This window comes from Mytilus edulis, chromosome 5 (assembly GCF_963676685.1).
Source record: "Mytilus edulis chromosome 5, xbMytEdul2.2, whole genome shotgun sequence".
Lineage (NCBI taxonomy): Eukaryota > Metazoa > Mollusca > Bivalvia > Mytilida > Mytilidae > Mytilus > Mytilus edulis.
Genome location: NC_092348.1, coordinates 28,398,750 through 28,418,461, shown reverse-complemented (window position 1 = coordinate 28,418,461; position 19,712 = coordinate 28,398,750). Strand labels below are relative to the sequence as shown.

General features: G+C 34.1%; 2 protein-coding genes across 2 annotated transcripts; one reads left to right on the top strand and one right to left on the bottom strand.

The window, feature by feature from the left end:
• Positions 1-13,817: 13,817 nt before the first annotated feature.
• Positions 13,818-14,816, bottom strand: LOC139525028 (uncharacterized). Its single transcript, XM_071320205.1, has one exon. It carries the CDS (start codon positions 14,814-14,816, stop codon positions 13,818-13,820), a length of 999 nt encoding a protein of 332 aa, XP_071176306.1.
• Positions 14,817-16,894: 2,078 nt separating this feature from the next.
• LOC139525027 (uncharacterized) lies at positions 16,895-17,572 on the top strand. The gene has a single exon (XM_071320203.1). The coding sequence runs from the start codon at positions 16,895-16,897 to the stop codon at positions 17,570-17,572; it is 678 nt and encodes a 225-aa protein (XP_071176304.1).
• The last annotated feature ends 2,140 nt before the right edge of the window (positions 17,573-19,712 follow it).

Sequence of the window (19,712 nt, the reverse complement as noted above, 5' to 3'; positions counted from 1 at the left end):
TATCATGTATATTTTAATAGTAATTGGTTTACTTGCAGAATGAAGCTCATACATCTGATTACATTTAAAACCGATACTTTTCATATACGAAGTATCTGTGAAATGACGCCCAGTTATATTAGAAAGTTCATGTCAATATAATTTCTTTTTTAAATTATTTTTACTTCATTCAATGTCCATCATTATTAAACAAATGAATAATTAACCAAACCCTTTTGATGGAACATTTTCGTACAGGTTTTCGATTACCAATCTCACCTTTTTTGTATTTTTAAATATCACCCTATATTTAATATATAAAATATCATCAAGATAACGGTAAAAATATAAAACAACACGTTTAATAATTTATTGCGTCATAAGCGCTTTTCTGGATTTACCTTCATCAGGAACGCTCAAAGCCAAACATTTGAAATCCGAAGATGTATAAGTACCGAAAATCGTTGAAGAACTATATTTTAAAAATACTTAAAATAAATAGCCAAATTCATCTAAAGCCAACTTTGCCTGAGGGAGTTGAAACCTTAGTTTCATAATAATTTCAAAATTTATAAACGTACAATTTCAGTAAAGTTTGTTTAATCATGTCAGTACCGAAGCACTGATTACTGAGCTGATGATACCCTCGGGGACTGATAGTCCACCAGCAGAGGTATCGACCCAGTGATGTAAAAATATAAAACAACACGTTTAATAATTTATTGCGTCCGAAGCGCTTTTCTGGATTTACCTTCATCAGGAACGCTCAAAGCCAAACATTTGAAATCCGAAGATGAATAAGTACCGAAAATCGTTGAAGAGCTATATGTTAAAAATACCTAAAACAAATAGCTAAATTCATCTAAAGCCAACTTTGTCTGAGGGAGTTGAAACCTTAGTTTCATAATAATTTCAAAATTTATAAACGGACAATTTCAGTAAAGTTTGTTTAATCATGTCAGTACCGAAGCACTGATTACTGAGCTGATGAGAGGTATCGACCCAGTGATGTAAAAATATAAGTGTTGTTGGCTCAATAAAATAGAATTTAGACCGATCTTTACTGAGTTTAGCCATACACAATATGATTCATATCAGTTAAATAACCATAAAGTGGCCATTCACAAGTACAAACACAGTTGACTGAAGAAAAAAACGTGCTAGAGATTAAGTTATGAATTTCCTTCATGAAGCACTAAATGTGCGATTCTGTTTATGTGTAAATTATATATTTCTTAATCCCTTGAAATCTTTTTACAGCTGCATTTACAGCGACATTACCCGGAGGTTATAATCCATATGGGCAAAATGAAAAAATCCGATACAACCGGATGCTTTGTACGGAAGCTGGTTACAATCATTATACGGGTATTTTTACAGTTGGTGAAGGAAAGGCTGGTAATTACTTAGTATCTGTTACTATGATGTCAGGCCTTGTCACGGCTCACACTACTCTAAGGAAGAATGGAGCTATTTATGTGTGGCTATATACTGGTAACCAATATGATATGGCAACCCAAACTGTCTGCATGGAACTGGAAGTGGGGGACACGATTTGGGTGCAAATGAACAACAAGGCATCGAGTCTCTTTGATGTTTATAACACTTTCACTGCAGTTCGGATAAATGGTTTTGACCCCAGCAAGTAAACAGTGAATACTATTAAATAAAGTTTACAATTCTGTCAATGTTAGATTTTTATAACGAGTAATAAGCTTATACACGTCTTCGAAATGTTGTTACCTTTAACAAAAAAAACAAAAAAAAAAACCAAAAAACCAGTAAATAAACGGGTGCTACATTTTTTTAAATGATACACAGACACCTTTAAGTTGTTACAAGGACCCTTTTTATGAATAGAACCATTCGTGCATAATCAGTGAGTTTATTGGAACTTTACATTTCAATGAGATTTGGAACTTTTTGTTATGCCCCATTTATAGGCATTACGTTTTCTGGTTTGTGCGTCTGTTCGTCTGTTTGTTCGGTCGTCCGTCCGTTCATCCCTCTGTTCCGCTTCACATTAAAGGGTTTTGGTCGAGGTAGTTTTTGATGAAGTTTAAGTCCAATCAGCTTAAAACTTAGTACAAATGTTACCTATGATATGACCTTTCTCATTTTAACTACAAGTTCGAGTTTTTACCCCATTTTTACGGTCCACTGAACATAGAAAATGATAGTGCGGAGGGGGCATCCGTGTACTAGGGACACATTCTTGTTTTACCGATATATGCCCTTTCGTTTAATTTAAATATTTGGGTTTGCATCAATAACGTCAAACAATTCCGGTAAAAGCAGACTAAGGGACTGACTATTTAACTTCAAAAGGGGGTTTATTGTTTTTTTCACAAAAAAAAAAAGAAATTGATCCCCAGTTTTCTGAGAAGAAATATAGTGTGGTCAAGCAGATGACAAACTATTGTTTATATTCCTGTTTTTCCGAAAACCGTATATAATAGTGCTAATTTGAAAAAAAAATATTTGGGTGATAGCGTTGAAGAAAAGAACCTACCCGTTTTTGAAGCTACATGATTAGTCCGTTAATGTAACTTTTCTTTAATATATAGACATGAATATTATTGAAGACAATCCTGAAAGCAAACTAATGTTGGTACCGACGTTTATATTCTAATATAAAAATAGTAATATATATATATAGATAATTAAAGTGACACGTGTTAAATCCTGATCAAAACTATCAGAGACATATACAAACCTATAATAAAATTAAGAATGGAAACGGGGAATGTGTCAAAGAGACAACAATTAGACCAAAGAGCATAAAATAGCCGGAAGCCCCCAATTAGTCTTCAACACTGCGAGAAAATCCCACACCCGGAGCGTGTTTCAGCTTGCCCCTAAACTCATACTAAACTCCGAAATATATAAATTGAAATAAAAGTATAACAAAAAAGGATCAGAGGCTCCCGACTTGGAACAGACGCAAAAATGCGGTGGGGATTAACAAGTTTTGTGAGATCCCTACCCTACCCATATACCTCAAACCAATGTCGAAAAAACAAACACACAGTAATACGCACAATAAAACACAGTTCAACAGAAGTCCGAGTCCAATGTCACGAAAGGTAACAAAAGAAAATTAAACAAAATGACAATGATTCATACACTTACAAGGAATACTACTATGGAAAGCCAACGGGTTCAAAATTCTTACTTCGTAACTTGTCAATTTGTAACTTGTAACTGTGTGATTTGTCAATTTGTATATTCGGCTGTTTTGTAACTTGTCAATTCGTTAAATGTCGATTTGTAAATTGTCAACTTGTATACATATTGATGTTTTGTAACTCATAATTGCCGATTTGTAAATTGTCAATTTGTGTATTGATGTTTTGAAACTTGTCGATTCGTTAAATGTCAATGTGTGATTTGTCAATGTGTGAAATGTCATCGTTGTATTATGCTAACGATCATTATGACGACAGATGGCGCTCGGTTTCTTCTTCGGTGTATAAGCCTCCTGTAAGTAGGAGCACCTCCATATGGAATATATATACCTAAGTAATTATAATCAATCAATTACAGCAAATGCGTCTAAAAGAAAGTAAAACAAAAAATGCATGTTTACAGGACCCCAGTTTTATTTTATTTACTGACGTGGACTTTCGTTCGAGAACGGAAACTATAAAAATACATCCCGACTAGTCAAGTCCCTCGACGTAATCGATCTCTCCTAATTGCGAGGTAATTGAAATAGTCGTTGGTCCGTGGAATATAACGACTGGATTATTCAGGTAAATACAATAAGGAGATGTGGTAATAAACCGTATGATTGACAATGAGACAACTATACACCAAAGCGAAGTTCAAATAAAGTCGATGTAAGCAAGTATAGGCAACCTACGGCCTTCAACAATGAGAAAACATAATACCAAATAGTCGTCTATAAAAGGCTACATCATTACTGGAAAACCCAGGTTCTAGTAATAAACGTATCTATTAATCCTAAAATGCTATTATCGGTTCATTTTATTCTGACAGGAGGGGAAAGGGCTGACATATATATTGATACACATGCCTACTGAATTTTTCTGGTCAAGAATTTTAAAAATTGCCGCTACCAGATTCCCGTTCTATAAAAATTTACAACCAAAAAGATAAAAATATTCACGAGTCCCTCGATCGCAACAGCTGCTTATTAACGCCTAGAATTCCCGATATGATCCCCACCCGGTGAAACACCTCCTTATAGCCCGGCAACCTTACCAAATCTGATATTTTGTCGATCGGATCGTTAATTAACCGAAATGATTCACGATGTTAATCAATAAAGCTAAAAGATTTAAATGTGCATGTCATGTAAAATAAAAAATCATTTGCAATGAATTCGTAACAATATAATCCTAACTCAATTAACAAACCATGCTGTATTCCGCCTGGCTCTTCTGTCCAGCAGTCAACCATGATCCCAGGTCGGGTTGTTGTCCCTTTGACACATTACCCATTTCCATTTTCAATTTTAAGTAGGTGACGCGTGTAGTAAAAAATAAACAGTTTCATAATTTTACGATCATGGTCATTAACAAACTATCCAGAGGGAAAATCTCTTAATATATTTCGATCTAGTACCATGATCATTCTAGATTTGTATCTGTATCTGTAGGAAAACGTTGTGGATAAAAACCCCGGCTTTAATACAACGATAGACAGAGCGCCGTCGATGTATTGACGATGCACGAGAGAAGTTTCTGAACGACTGTCAACGCTCGCGGTTTGCGCACTACAGTTTCTTCAAGGTGGTTCCACTCAAATACTGTTTTTACGAAAAATAAGTTGGAATATTGTGGTATTTTGCTCGTTGAGATCTAAAAACACTTTTTGAAGTTCTTGATATGCAATTTTTTTCAATACGTTTCTTGACTGATAATTGTTCAATCGGGCACTTGGCAGCAATAGATTGTCCTTTTTTGGACGAACTTTTTTTTAATTGTCTGGCTCTATAGCACTGAAAAACTTTCTTATCAGGAATCCTAGTGTTAATTTTGACTTCTTGACTACGTTGCTTTTTTGGAAATATTGGTAGTCCAATTTAGGTCCTCGTTTAGTTTTCTGGTTCCTTTAGATTTTATTACAAAATAGTGCATATTCAATACAGTTTTAATATATAGTATACATTAATTAAGTAACTCATTTAAAAACAAGAATGTGTCCATAGTACACGGATGCCCCACTCCCACTATCATTTTCTATGTTCAGTAGACCGTGAAATTGGGGTCAAAACTTTAATTTGGAATTATAATTAGAAAGATCATATCATAGGGAACATGTGTACTAAGTTTCAAGTTAATGTAACTTTAACTTCAACAAAAACTACCTTGACCAAAAACTTTAACCTGAACTTTGCACTATCATTTTCTATGTTCAGTGGACCATGAAATAGGGGTCAAAACTATAATTTGGCATTAAAATTAGAAAGATCATATCATGGGGAACATGACTTTTTTTGTTAACTAAGTTTCAAGTTGATTGGACTTCAACTTCTTCAAAAACTACCTTGACCAAAAACTACCTTGACCAAAAACTACCTTGACCAAAAACTTTAACCTGAAGCGAACGGACTCACAGACGGACGCACAGACGGACGAACGAACGAACGAACGGAGGCACAGACCAGAAAACATAATGCCCCTCTACAATCGTAGGTGGGGCATAAAAAACATTCAGTTTGTCTTTGCAAAGTTCAAATATGATATAATAAACTGTTACATCTTTTATCTTCATTACTCAGGAGCCAAATAAATATAGATTGCTCGTCTATTTGCTTCTTGTATTAAAACATCATTAGAGAATTGCATTCTTTTCTGAAATTTTTATATTGAGATTATAATATTAAGGAATAATGAGTGTCAAACCATTTCTCCCATTCATGATACATTTAGTTCAAAATTTGCGGCCCAGGACACTATTAGTATAAATTTTCCAGCACCGTCTTATATTTCATGTATTTAGTCTTATTTTGACCCGGTTAAATATTAAGTATAAATTTCCTGCCAAGTGACAGTAATATATTTGCGAAGTTGATAAGGAAGCCCGTTCCAGCGACACATCTATGATATCTTAATACAGGATCCCATCCCAGGTTTGGTGACCAGTACAATAAACTCTAAATAAAAGCGAGACCCTGATATACATGCTATATAAAACAAACAATGTATTTATCTATTTGTTTTCTTTTAAATAAATGTGCTTTACATAATTGATTTAAATTACATTGGTATATATTCCATATGCCGGTGCTCCTACTTACAGGAGGCTTATACACCGTAGAAGAAACCGAGCGCCATCTGTCGTCATAATGATCGTTAGCATAATACAACGATGACATTTCACACATTGACATTTAACGAATCGACAAGTTACAAAACATCAATATACAAATTGACAATTTACGAATCGACAAGTTACAAAACATTAATATACAAATAGACAATATACAAATCGACATTTAACAAATCGACAAGTTACAAAACAGCAATATACAAATTGAAAATTAACGAATCGACAAGTTACAAAACATCAATATACAAATAGACAATATACCAATCGACAAGTTACAAAACAGCAATATACAAATTGACAAATCACACAGTTACAAGTTACAAATTGACAAGTTACGAAGTAAGAATTTTGACCCCGTTGGCTTTCCATATACTACCAGTTACTGTCATATTAAAATGTTACATGGCCATTTGATTTTCTAATATGTTAAATTTTGCTTTCTTTCCTAAATGCAAAAAGTACTAACAAAGGTAACAAAAAAAAAACGGACCGGAAACAACCTGAGTTGTTATCAAGCAGTTTATGTAATCAGATTTAAACACAAAAACGAATTTCTTTCGGGCTTTGTTTGCTGAGACAACAATATATTTGTCATGGAGGTAGGAGAAGTGTTTTGCAATATTTGGGCTTTTAAAGATTGACGTAGCATGGGTATTGATATATTAAAGATTGTACCCATTGCGTGGCACAATCCTCGACTGATTCCATCAGTATTTTGAATTTGTGTTTTCAATAGTTTAATTTAGGCTCAAGATATTTCGGACCAATGGATAAAACATTTCGCAGGGAATTGGTGTTGAAAATGTTAGGGTCACCTGTACAACGTGGCCAGCAGTTTAACATGTGAATTTGGAACTAGCACAGGTTAAATCAGGAGGTTTAGACTCGAAGTCGTCAATATTTATATCCTGCAAAAACGTGTTTGTAATTGAAAGTTTTAGTTGCAATTGGTTTTGTATAGGTATAAGAAATTGTTTGTACAGACTGATCTTTAAAATAGGGAGGTATTTTCGATGGAACTAATTTATGATGAAGGATATTGCCCAAGTTGTCGGCATCGAAACCTTTTTTGGCAAAGGAAAGTTAAGGAAAAAATCATTTCTCGTTTTTATCTTACCAAAATGAACTGGTTTGAAAAGTCTGACTTGCAATATCCAAAATGATAGCTGTAAGTTTGTAATGGTTTAAATGAGGGTTTGTTACAGTGGTTTCCAAAAATAAATTGAACAGAGAATGAAGTTTTGAAAAGGGTCATGAATAAAGTTTCGTGCGAATGTGATGAATACCTAACGGCTTTTGTATAAAATTCATTAATAGAAACATATTCAGAGTTAGTGATAGATAATGACGATTATCCTGACTGCGTCTACCTCGAGGAATTGAGTTGAAAATATTCATCACATTCACCGAGCTGCAGGAATGACTAGATACATATACAACCAATTTTGTCATTGCAACCATTTGTTGTCGCAGTTCCCAATTGTTGAATCCAGTAGTGCTCTTTTTGTCTACGAAAGTCTACCTTATTTATTTATTTTCTCTCTGAGAATTGGAATCTAACTCAGAATATGTTTCTATTAATGAATTTGGTATCTAAAATTCACTAGGAAACTCAATATATCCCCCACGACACTTGCCAAAGAGGAAATACTTTATATTCATATTGTTGTTATATATTCCTGTGTGGAATTTCAACCAAAGATGAAGAACTGGATCTTCAATCACTGTTTTGGATACATAAACTACATTAGTATCCTTACAAACAATGCAATTTTCTTGGTCTTCGAAGTGCTCCACAAATCCTCTTTTTTAATAGTTATCATCAGTTTTATCATTAATCAAAGCGTTGCTTGAAAGTTATTGTGAAACTGCCTATTCTAGAGGTGGCGTGAATCAGATGTGGATACTGAAAAAATCTAAAGATCTTTTAGAGAACATACAATCTAAGACTCTCTCATCTTGCAATAGAATTAAAACATTTGACTTTTCAACACTTTACACAACTATTACCCATTCTAAAGTAAAAGAAAAATTGAGAGAGTTACTTGAGATAATGCTTTGTTTCATAAAATCGAATGGCCAGCGTAGATACAATTATCTTGTCTTATGGTATGGAAGGATAAATCCTACTTTGTAAAAAATCATTCTGAATCAAACAAAAAATTCTCTGAAACTGACATTATTTAATAGTTATCAAAAGTACCAGGATTATAATTTTATACGCCAGACGCGCGTTTCGTCTACATAAGACTCATCAGTGACGCTCTGATCAAAATAGTTAAAAAAGCAAAATAAATACAAAGTTGAAGAGCATTGAGGACTTGATGCTTGATTTCTTCGTTGACAACATATTTGTTAGATTTGGAGGACACTTTTTTTTAACAATCTATCGGCATTACAATGGGAACCAATTGTGCTCCTCTTCTTGAACACTTTTCTCGTTATTCTTATGAAAGGAAGGCGAAAGATACCACAGGGACATTGTTTTGCAACAGGACGGATGCAACATGTGAAGCGGAGAACCTGAGATTACCCACAGTTTTAGATGGGGTTCGAGTTAATTAGTCTTTAGTTTTCTATATTGTTTCATTGTACTATTACTTGTCTGTTTGTCAGGTTTTTTTTGGCCATGACTTTGTCAGTTTGTTTCCGACCCTGAGTTTGAATGTACCTGTTGTATCTTTCGCCTTTCTTTTTTCTAAGGTATGAATAGAAAGAAGCTACGAAAATTTAATTTCACTTTTAAATACTAATACAGTCAAATCTGATTAAACCGGACCCTGAATAAACCGGTTTCCTGTCCATTCCGGCTGAAAATGAATTTCCCATTTCCCCCTTACAAAGTCTTTGTTGAAATATCCTTTGTGAACCGGACCCTGTGTATTCCGAATTCCGAAATCCGGTCTAATTATGCAGTCCCAATACTCTTAATTACATTAAATATTACCTGTCAAAACCGGTTTGTCTAATTAATAATTAATAATTTCAATGATCGATATGCAATACATATTTGCTTATACAATATGGCTTTTCAGGATATTCAATCAATTAGTCAGGTGTTAAACTGTGAACTGACAATCTTACAGTAGTGAGCTGTATTATTTATTAAAACATTATAAACGTGTCAATGAAACGAACAGACACGCCGAATATATCTCGGATTAAACTTACCTTGTAAATCGGATAAACAAATTTAAATCGCGGAGTAAGAGGTTTACATCGTGATTTCGAAATCCTGGGTTCCCTGTTGTGAACCCCTAAACAAATGACCTTGATAATAAAAAACACCTGGATGACAACAATCAATGGTTATTGTACACTGTACGACAACATTTCGACAGTGATGAAATTACGTTTCATAATATTCTTGCTTTTTAATCGGTCATTCCAACGTTTCAAATTAACGATCATGGAAGTAAAACGAAACTCTCGTATCACAATCCAAACAAAGCGAGTATTATGATGCAAATGCAAACAAAGAAACACGAAGTGAAAGTATTTTAATATATCAGATATAATTTACAATCAGATAGAACTTTTGCATGCAAAATATCGGATGTCACAAGTCATAAACTTCCGGTCAAAACGGAAACCTGAATAAACCAGGATTATAATTCGGTACGCCAGACGCTTCGTCTACATAAGACTCATCAGTGGGGCTCATATCAAAATATTTATAAGTACAAAGTTGAAGAGCATTTAGGATCCAAAATTCCAAAAAGTTGCGCCAAATACGGCTAAGGTTATTTATGCCTGGGATAAGAAAATCCTTAGTTTTTCGAAAAATTTTAAGTTTTGTAAACAGGAAATTTATAAAAATGACCACATTATTGATATTCATGTCAACACCGAAATGTTGACTACTGGGCTGGTGATACCCTCGGGGACGAAACGTCCACCAGCAGTGGCATCGACCCAGTGGTCCAAACCGGTCCTTTTTCATAGTCCCGTAGCCGGCAGGTTTGTACAGGTTTTACTGTACTCACGAACTCTAATGTTATTGAAGTCGAGGCGGATGTTAATTTAATAATACAAAAAAGTACTGTACTGTAAATGTATAATTCATTAGAAGATTGTATACATATGTAAAACAAAGATATGCTATACCAAGTATTGAGTAAATAGCTGAGAACTGACAATAACTTGATACATTGAAAAAAATGAGTTTAGTCCTAACCTGTACACAAGTTAATTTTGAGCAGAATTTGTGACATCTTTCTAAGTTAACTTCGTTGTTGATAGACCAGACCTAGGTCTGTATTTTTATGACTAATGCAGACCTATTGACAGAGCTGCCCCAGACCAAACATGTGGATAAGTCTGCTATGGACTAGGCCAATGGAAGGTCTGTCCGAGACCAGCCTGACCTATGAACATGTCTGCTCCAGACCAGATATGTGGATTGCTCTGCTATACTCGTTTGACTATGTATACACAGTGTACATATTACAAATGTCTTTTTTATTTCATATTCTTATGAGCATTTATAAACAAAAGCTATAAAATCATACACTTCTTTTTCATTCGAAAGTGGATAGAAAGGTTATTCAGAGCATTGGAAAAATAGTTTTTTATGATGGGATATAAACATCATTGTTTACGTTGCGTGGTTCCCCATTGTGTTCCAATACTGCTGTCATTTGTATTATACAATCCATCCTGACATAAAAATTTACTGTTTATTAATGTGACTATATAGATTTTCATAATAAAGTGCCAATATGGTCAGTTTTGGTTGATGCGTTCAAAAAATTTTGTTATACAAGTCATCAAGAGGTATCGAAACTACTGTGTGTTACTTTTCATCATTTTCCATTGTTATAAATCAAATGGGAGAATGTGAGAATATTCCTCGAAACATTCTTGACGGTCTTGCTTATGTTTTGACACTATCGCCTAAATTGTGTATAGAAACATTTCTGACACTTTGAACACTTTCGTCAGCTGTTTAATACAAACTTCTATTATCACCAAAGAAACCTTAGAAGAATTCAGATTCAATAATACAGTGCTATTGTCATTGGACTGGCCCATAGCACACTTTTCCTCACGTCTGGTCTGGAGCAGATTCGTCAGTAGGTCTGCAGCAGTCCACAGGTCAGGCTAGTCTAGAGCAGACCTGTCGATTGGACTGGCCCAAAGCACACTTTTCCACACGTCTGGTCTGGAGCATACTTGTCAGTAGGTCGGCAGCAGCCCACAGGTCAGGCTTGTCTAGAGCAGACCTGTCGATTGGACAGGCCCATAGCACATTTTTCCAAACGTCTGGTCTGGAGCATACTTGTCAGTAGTTTTGCAGCAGTCATACAAATGCAGACCTAGATCATCTCCAATAACAACTAAGTTAACTTGGGAAGCAGTCTATAAGTCTGCTCAAAGTTAAATTGTTTTACAGGTTAGGATTGAACTCCTCAATTTCAATGTATTCAGTTATTTGACACAGTGTTCAACTTACTACCCACTAATTTGAATATGGGCCCTTAATCCATTTAACTGAATCAAGAGAAGACACAGTTTATGCTTCATACAAAGGTCTTGTTCAATATTGTTAATATGCATCAATTTCGTTCAGCGAAACATTTTGGCATCGGCACAAAATGGATCAGCCGTAACTACCTAAATGTATTCCATACTTGGCCCATTTTTGTAGTCCACTGATCCAAGACCAAAAAATTGAAATCAAAATCTAAAAAAAAATAGTTGAACGACATGTCCTTTTGCCTATGCTATCTCAATAACTTCATTAGTACATGTTGTTTAAGAGAGACTAAAGACCAAAGGGACATATCAACTCCGAAGTCGCAAATAAACTGAATAAGCAATGGCAGAAAAAGAAAAAGACCAAAACACTAACAAAAGTACAAAAAACACATCAACGAAAACTAAAAAAAAAGCAACCCCACTAAAAAGTTTGGGTGATCTTTGGTGCTCTGGTAGGGTAAGTAAATCCTGCTCCTCATTTGGCAATTATTTAACATAATTATATCTTAATGTATTTGTTTGTTCTGGGAATTTTGGAAAGTTTAGTTGATTGTCATATTTTAGTTTTAAGTAAATATTAGCTGCAACATACATAACACATACTACACTGGATTCATTTCTGTAGAATAGTGTAGGAAATATTATTGTATGCTTGGCTAAAATGTCAAAAGTTCATTTAGTAAAAATAACCATAATTTCACTACAGATCTTGACCATAAAAGAGGGACGAAAGATTCTAGAGGGACAGTCAAACTCATAAATCCAAAATAAATTGACAAAGCCATGGCTAAAATCTAAAAAGACAAATAATAGTACAAAAGACACAACATAGAAAACTGAAGACTAAGCAACCCGAATCCCACCAAAAACTGGGGTTGATAATAATTCAATTATAATCCGTAAAGCAGGAGACATTTCTTCGTGTTCATTCTAATTATTAATTATTTTTTAGTTTTCTTAACTAGATAATTGTGCGTATACAAAGTTTGCAACACTGTCAGGCAAAGTTTATCTTGTAGTTTTGACTGCTTTGCTTTGATGATCTTAAACACCTTTTATGCGTTTGTCTTAAATATTTTGGTGTTGATGACGGTTAATCCAGAAACTGCTTTTATTTGTTGAAGTTTTGTTTTGTGCATCATTAATTGGTGGACAATAATTCTGCTCCAGATCTGCCGTCATTACAAAGAAGTTCGGATGAGAACATTTTTTTTATAAATTCAAAGGTTTGTAATACCAGAATGAAAAGCAAATTTAATCCGCAATTCATCATTACACACTATGTACCAAAAATTAGCTCAAGAATTGTGGCAGACAGAATATAAAAAAGCCCGGAAAAGTACACTTGTAATCAAATTCTCCTTATCAAAGGCTTTTAAGGGTTGTTTTTACACCAGAAATTTGATCCCGGCCAAAACAAAACATCACCTGCTTGTTTGATCTTTATGACATCATTTATACAAACTTACAAAAAAATCATCCCAGATCTACATGTCTGAATCAAATCTATGGACAAGTATGTAGTTTTAATGAAATGTTTAACCCCAAGAACCTCACAAATCTTCCACCTTAATAGAATCGCAAAATATTGCTGTACTATTCCGATAGAGGTATTGGCACATTGCTATCTTTTTGTTGTACGCAGGGAGTCAAAATCGGGAAGTTGACGAAACTGGGGTCAATCGAAGTTTCACTCTTTGGAGGAGTATGCAGGTTTAAATGCACCCATGCTGTTTACCGAACTTCCACAAATCACTTATCCTAGAAAAGTAAATAGATGTAAGCAGTAAGGAATAGATCATTTTCCAAAAACCTTCCTCTTACAAAAGGCGAACACAAAATAAAAATGAAGTAGCAAAAATGTTGATATTCGTTTAATAGAACCCCTTTGTTAAGACTTAGTAAAACTAATAACATACAGCTTTGATGTTTCTGGGGTTTTCGTGTCACCCGCGCAACCAATGTATAAGGCATCATTATTATCGATATCAATACATAGAGAGTTTAAAATACCAATAGTTTTTAAAGAAAACGTTTGAATAAACTGCCATATACTATCAATTATATGAAGCAATGAGTTGTGCACGTCTGACACTATCAATTTTCCCCAAATTGGTGACTACTAAATCTGAAGGTGTAAAGCTATCTGTATCAGTCTTCCCTTCATAAATCCACTTGGTAAGACCATCTGGGGACATTGCAATAATTCTTCCGTTTATTTTTTTCGATATTATGTCGATGAGATAAACGCAATTGTTTTTGTCACTTTTTATTCTTGTAACATCTGTCAACAGTTTTTTGTGTCCAAATCTTTTAATTTCAATTTTGTCATTGTTAACAATTACTATTTTACGAGCACCTTTGTCGTTCGTTTTAAAGATGGGCCCATTATCTCGTAAACTAACATAGATATCACCTTTCGTACTGATATGCACAGCTCTTGGAAATAATGGCGAAAAAGAACGAAAGTGTTGAATTCCATCCTTTGTTGCTATATGCATGTTGCAGTCAAGTTCTATTATCGTGAAAAAGAGATCACCATTGACAGTTGGCGCCATGTCGTAAATGTTATATTCCTTTTTGTCCTGTACTTTTTGTAAAAGCTTTAAATCGGTATGTATGTCGTATTTACGCGTCTCGAATGAATATCCGCTGCTGAGCCAGAATTCGTTGCCTGTACTGTTAACACATAGTTTAGAAATACGAGAGATTCCTATTGATAAAGATTTTTCTATTTTTGTTGACATTTGTTCACCACACTGCAGACACCCAAACAGCTTTGAAATTGTTTCGTTTTTGATGGTAGCGAATTCAAAAGAAGGAAGTCTGGGAAATTCTTCCATCCTTATTTGGGCATCATTATTAACGGTGGAGAGCCATTTTTCAGTTTCTTTCATCGTTTCATGCGATAGCTCTACGTCACGAGCATTCCTTAAAATATCACTTAAGCATTCCCGTTTAACTGAAGAGTTCTCAATGATGTTTTCGATGTCAAATCTTTTTTCGGTGATGAAATTATCAACTAATGCCATCCTCTCTTCCAGTTCTTCAATCATTGCTAACTTCTGGGTTCTAATTTCTGCGACCAATTGTTCTTCTTGTGTGATAATTCTAGTTCTTATATCCTTGAAATGTTCTGTGATATCAATAAAGTATTTTTCTATTTTTTTTCGATTCTTTCTGGCAAAACGGTAAAATGAAATATTCGATCTGTGCGTCAAACGTTTTTATCTATTCGATTTTTTTCTTCAGGATTATTTCTTGTTGTAAAAATTGATGCTTTTGGTGTGACTGAGACAAACATATCGGACATACAAGCTGGTTACAACTTGACAAAATATGCAGTAGGTCTGGTTGTTGTGAATTCTACATGGAACTCGTTTCGGTTTCATTACACTAACAATCGGTGTACCAATATCCTTCAATGGTATGATGCTGTGTGTCTCCGCCAATTTGAATTTCGGATGTATTTTATCTGTGCAAGTATCACACATTAATAGATCGCATGCTATGCATTTCCATCTAACGGTACTGTTACTTTCGCATAATTGACAAATAATCAAAATTTGAGCTTCAACTTGTAACTTTGTATCAGTCATTTTCCTCTTGTTTATCAGTTGTTTTTGTGAATAATGTTGATTTTACTCTTTCTCTGTTTTATTATCATTTAAGGAAGGAAGTGTTTGAGTGTTATCAGGACTTAAAAAGATATTTTCATATCAACTCAATTGTTACTAAATAAAGGCAACAGTAGTTTACCGCTGTTCAAAACTCATAAATCCATGGACAAAAAACAAAATCGGGGTAACAAACTAAAACTGAGGGAAACGCATTAAATATAAGAGGAGAACAACGACACAACACTAAAATGTAACACACACAGAAACGGACCAAGCATCAGACAAATTCCCACGAGAATAACAAATATAACATCAAAACCAATACATGAATTTGGGATAGACAAGTAACGTGACAAAATCTTTTATTTGTTCGAATATTCACATCAATTACTTCCTCATTTAACGGAAATTGACAATTGATTTAAGGGTCCACAAGTCAATTAATATGACAAATCATTCAACAAAAATAGACTATATGGACAAAGACCAACTATACCACAAAAATGACCGACAGTGCTGACAAAAATATAAAACATTGCGAGGTCTGTGAAAAGAGCAGTCTTTTAAAATGGAAATGTACAGATTGCCAGTTATCGATGTGCCAGTTGTGTACGGAAAATATTTTATATTCATACAAAATTTAAACTCGCTGAGACACACAAAATTATTTCATTTACAGATTCTAGCATACGGCTTAACCCCAATCATTGCCATATTCATCGAAATCAATTATATTGTATATTTTGTCAAAGTTGTGAACAATTAGTTTGTCCAGCATGTTTGTCAGAGAACCATTCACAACATAATTTAACAGAGGTTGAGGACATCGTAAAAAAATCTAGAACAAGGATTAAATCTTTAGAGGAACACATTCAAAATGATGTTCAACCATTATGCCAGGAAACACTGACTAAAATTAGTAAACTTCAGTCAGAAGAACATTATCGATTTCGGAGCATTATTAGTTTAATAAAGCGCCAAGAAGAAATATTGAGTGTGCAAATTGAGCTCCATAAAGAGTTTTTGCTAACTAAAGTACAACTTCAAGAAACTAAAATTAAAGACACCCTTTTGCAGAAAAAGAAAACTTTTACGACTAATATCGATAAAATGCGACAAATGAAAATGTTTATTGACAATACATTACAAGAACCAGATGACGTCAAGATCGATTATCTGCACAGAGAGACAGATGAAATCATGAAATGGTTATCTACAGAAAGGTCAAGTCTCAGTGAGCAAATTAACCTGCCAATGCTTCCGATTTTTGAGTCTACGAATTTGAACAAAAAAGTCGTTTCCAAAATGTTTGGTTTCCAAAACTCAAGCTTGTTCATAACATTCGATAAATCACTCCTTTCGAGTCTTTCAAGTATTACTCGAGTGAAAATAAGTAAATACTCCGAAACTATATATCTTTGGATGGGATGTAATGCTGACCAGAAAATTGAAAAATATTGCATTCTACCAGATGTAAAACTCGAACAAGAAATAAGTGAAAAAAAGTATATGACATGTCAATTACCTCATCAGGAGACTTACTGTTTACTTGTTCTAACGATACATGTTTGTATAGAACGACAAAGGACGGAACAAGTAAACTAAGGTCGTTTGCTCCATTATTTCCAATGGCAGTAAACGTTAATTTGGAAGGTGAAATTCATATAAGCCTATACGAACATGGGGCGAATAAAAGACATAGTAGAATAGTAACCATCGACAGCAGGGACAGAAAAGAGATAACGCATTATGAAAATGGACACAACAAGGAATGTTTTGTATGTGTCACGCGTATAGCTGACGATTCTGATAGTATTTATTTTGTTGATGCTTTGCCAGAGACCCTAGAGGGTAGAATAGTGGCAATTTCAAAAACAGACGGGAAACTAAAATGGGCGTTTGATGGACAGTTGGAAAAGAGATATCCGTTTACTCCATCGGATTTTGTGAAAACACAAGCCGATAGCTTCATTGTAGCCGACATATGGAACAATCTTCTATATATACTTGGCAAAAATGGAGCAGTTTTTCAAATGATTGACACAACTAAAATTGGCTTGACACGACCGTGTTGTGTGGACATTGATGATACAGATCTACTCTGGGTTGCATTGTTACCAACAGGGAAACATTCAAAAACTACAAATATACATGCTCTTCGTTACGATTTGATATTGTCGCACTGTCACTGAAACATTATTAAAGGACAACAATTTTACAAAAAATGTTCATCTAAAAATGGAAAAACTTTTAGAAAAAGAAATATGAGACAGGCATTACCTGTGAATGGGGCCGAAGTCTGTATGATTTTGTTTTAATTCAAACATGTTTATAAAAGAAACGGAAACACCGTACCGTTTCTGATTTTGGTTTTGTTGTTAGGGATTTAGTTGTGACGTTACTAAAGTTATGACGTCATATTTAATGTAAACAAAGAAACGCTTTCATCAGGTAACGTTTTTTCATACTGTTACCGGTACTGTTACTGGTAATTTCCTCCTCTCTCAGGAGCACTCCCAAAGGGATACATCAATTTAAAAATAGGGTCTAAAAAAAGATATTTACAACTACGTTAAACTGGACAGTTATCCCATCACCCTTGGTTATTGCGTATACTAAAAGCATTGTTCATTTGGCATACTTTAAGTCTATTTACACACTGTCTATAATGTTACTTTTTATGTTTCATCTTTTAGGAGATAAGTTCTCCTCACATGTAGTCCATAACAGAATGTCCTTGTTATTTAAAAGATATATAAAAAAGGAAAAAAACCCGTTGCTTTCACTTTAAACTTTGTGGACGAACTTCTTTAAAATCGCCAGATTTTAGAGATACCTCAGGGTGTACTTGATACTTCAGGGGGTTACAATATCCATGTCTACGGATATGCACGTTTTGGACGAGTCATTTGGCATACTGTCAATCGGTGAAGACTTGTTGTTCTTGGTGGTATTGGATTGACTGCACGCCTTTTCTCTCTATATACTATATATGTACATGTACAAAAAAGTATATATTTATTTTTCTTCGTGCTCTTTCGCAATATGCAAACATTATAGAATGTGTCCCTTGAGAGCGTATAAAATTTATATCAACGTGAAATTGATATGGTATGTTTTATCATGTTCGGCATGTTCCTGTTTTAGCGGAAAGCTCCTGTAAAATTTGCGCCGAGTTGTAAAAGATGTTTAGCAAGCGATGAAGAAGTAAAGAAGTTGTGACATACGACATTGGTTTTTTTTACGAAGTAATATAAATAAGAAGATGTGGTATGAGTGTCAATGAGACATTAATTCTCCATCAATTCAAAATGTATTAAAAAAAAAATTAAAGATCATAGTACACAGAACAAAACGGTACAGCGCTCCCAAAATGACTTGTAAAATAATTCAAGCAGGAAAACCAACGGTCTAATCTTTAGGAATTAAAAAAAATCGAGAAACATCTATGAACCACACCAACAAACGACAACCACTGAACAACAATCCTTGGGTTGACCTGGTGGTATTGGATTGACTGCACGCCTTTTCTATCTATATACTATATATTTACATGTACAAAAAAGTATATATACTATAGTGAGCATGATAAACATCTAAGTTCTTAAAACATTTGGTTTCTTGACTTAGCAATGTATTATCCAATATTCAGATATCGACGCTATGAGTATATGTATCGTGCAAGGAAAGGAGAATTAATGTTTTTTCATTGTAGAATTGTTCATTTTGAAAAATTCTACAATGTATACGAACTGCCTGCAAGATTTACTGACGATCACATTTTGTAAGAACCGCAGAAGCGGATTTTTCATCGTCATTTGCATTCATTTCGTATAATTTTATATACAAACCACAACTCTCCAGCCTTTTAGTTACAAATTTTTGAAAATTGACACAAAAGTTGAATGAAATAAACATTGTGAATGCAAAAGTAGAATTAAGGCAACCAAAACGTTCGTGGTAGAAATGACCAAGTACCTGAACCAAAATTATTAGATATTATTTACGTGAATATCATCGGATTACAATTTATTCATGTAATTTTTACAGGTTCTATCAATAACTTGTTCTTTACACTTTTAATTGCAAAATAAATCACAAATCACATGATGTATACGAAAAAACTGTCTGTATATAACTACAAGGAAGACGATATAATTCAATTGCAGTACATGTACATGTATATCATTGAAATATTGACAAAATAAAAGATTTTCGTAAAAAGTATATGTATGATATAAAATAAACTCATCATAGAGTATATTTTTACGATTTCGCCGTGGCATTGAAAGGGTTAAAGATAGCATATTTTGGTTTAAAAAGTAAAATAAA

Coding starts and splice junctions, on each gene's coding strand:
- LOC139525028 (XM_071320205.1), bottom strand. CDS start 14,816: ATGATTGAAGAACTGGAAGAGAGGATGGCATTAGTTGATAATTTCATC.
- LOC139525027 (XM_071320203.1), top strand. CDS start 16,895: ATGTCAATTACCTCATCAGGAGACTTACTGTTTACTTGTTCTAACGAT.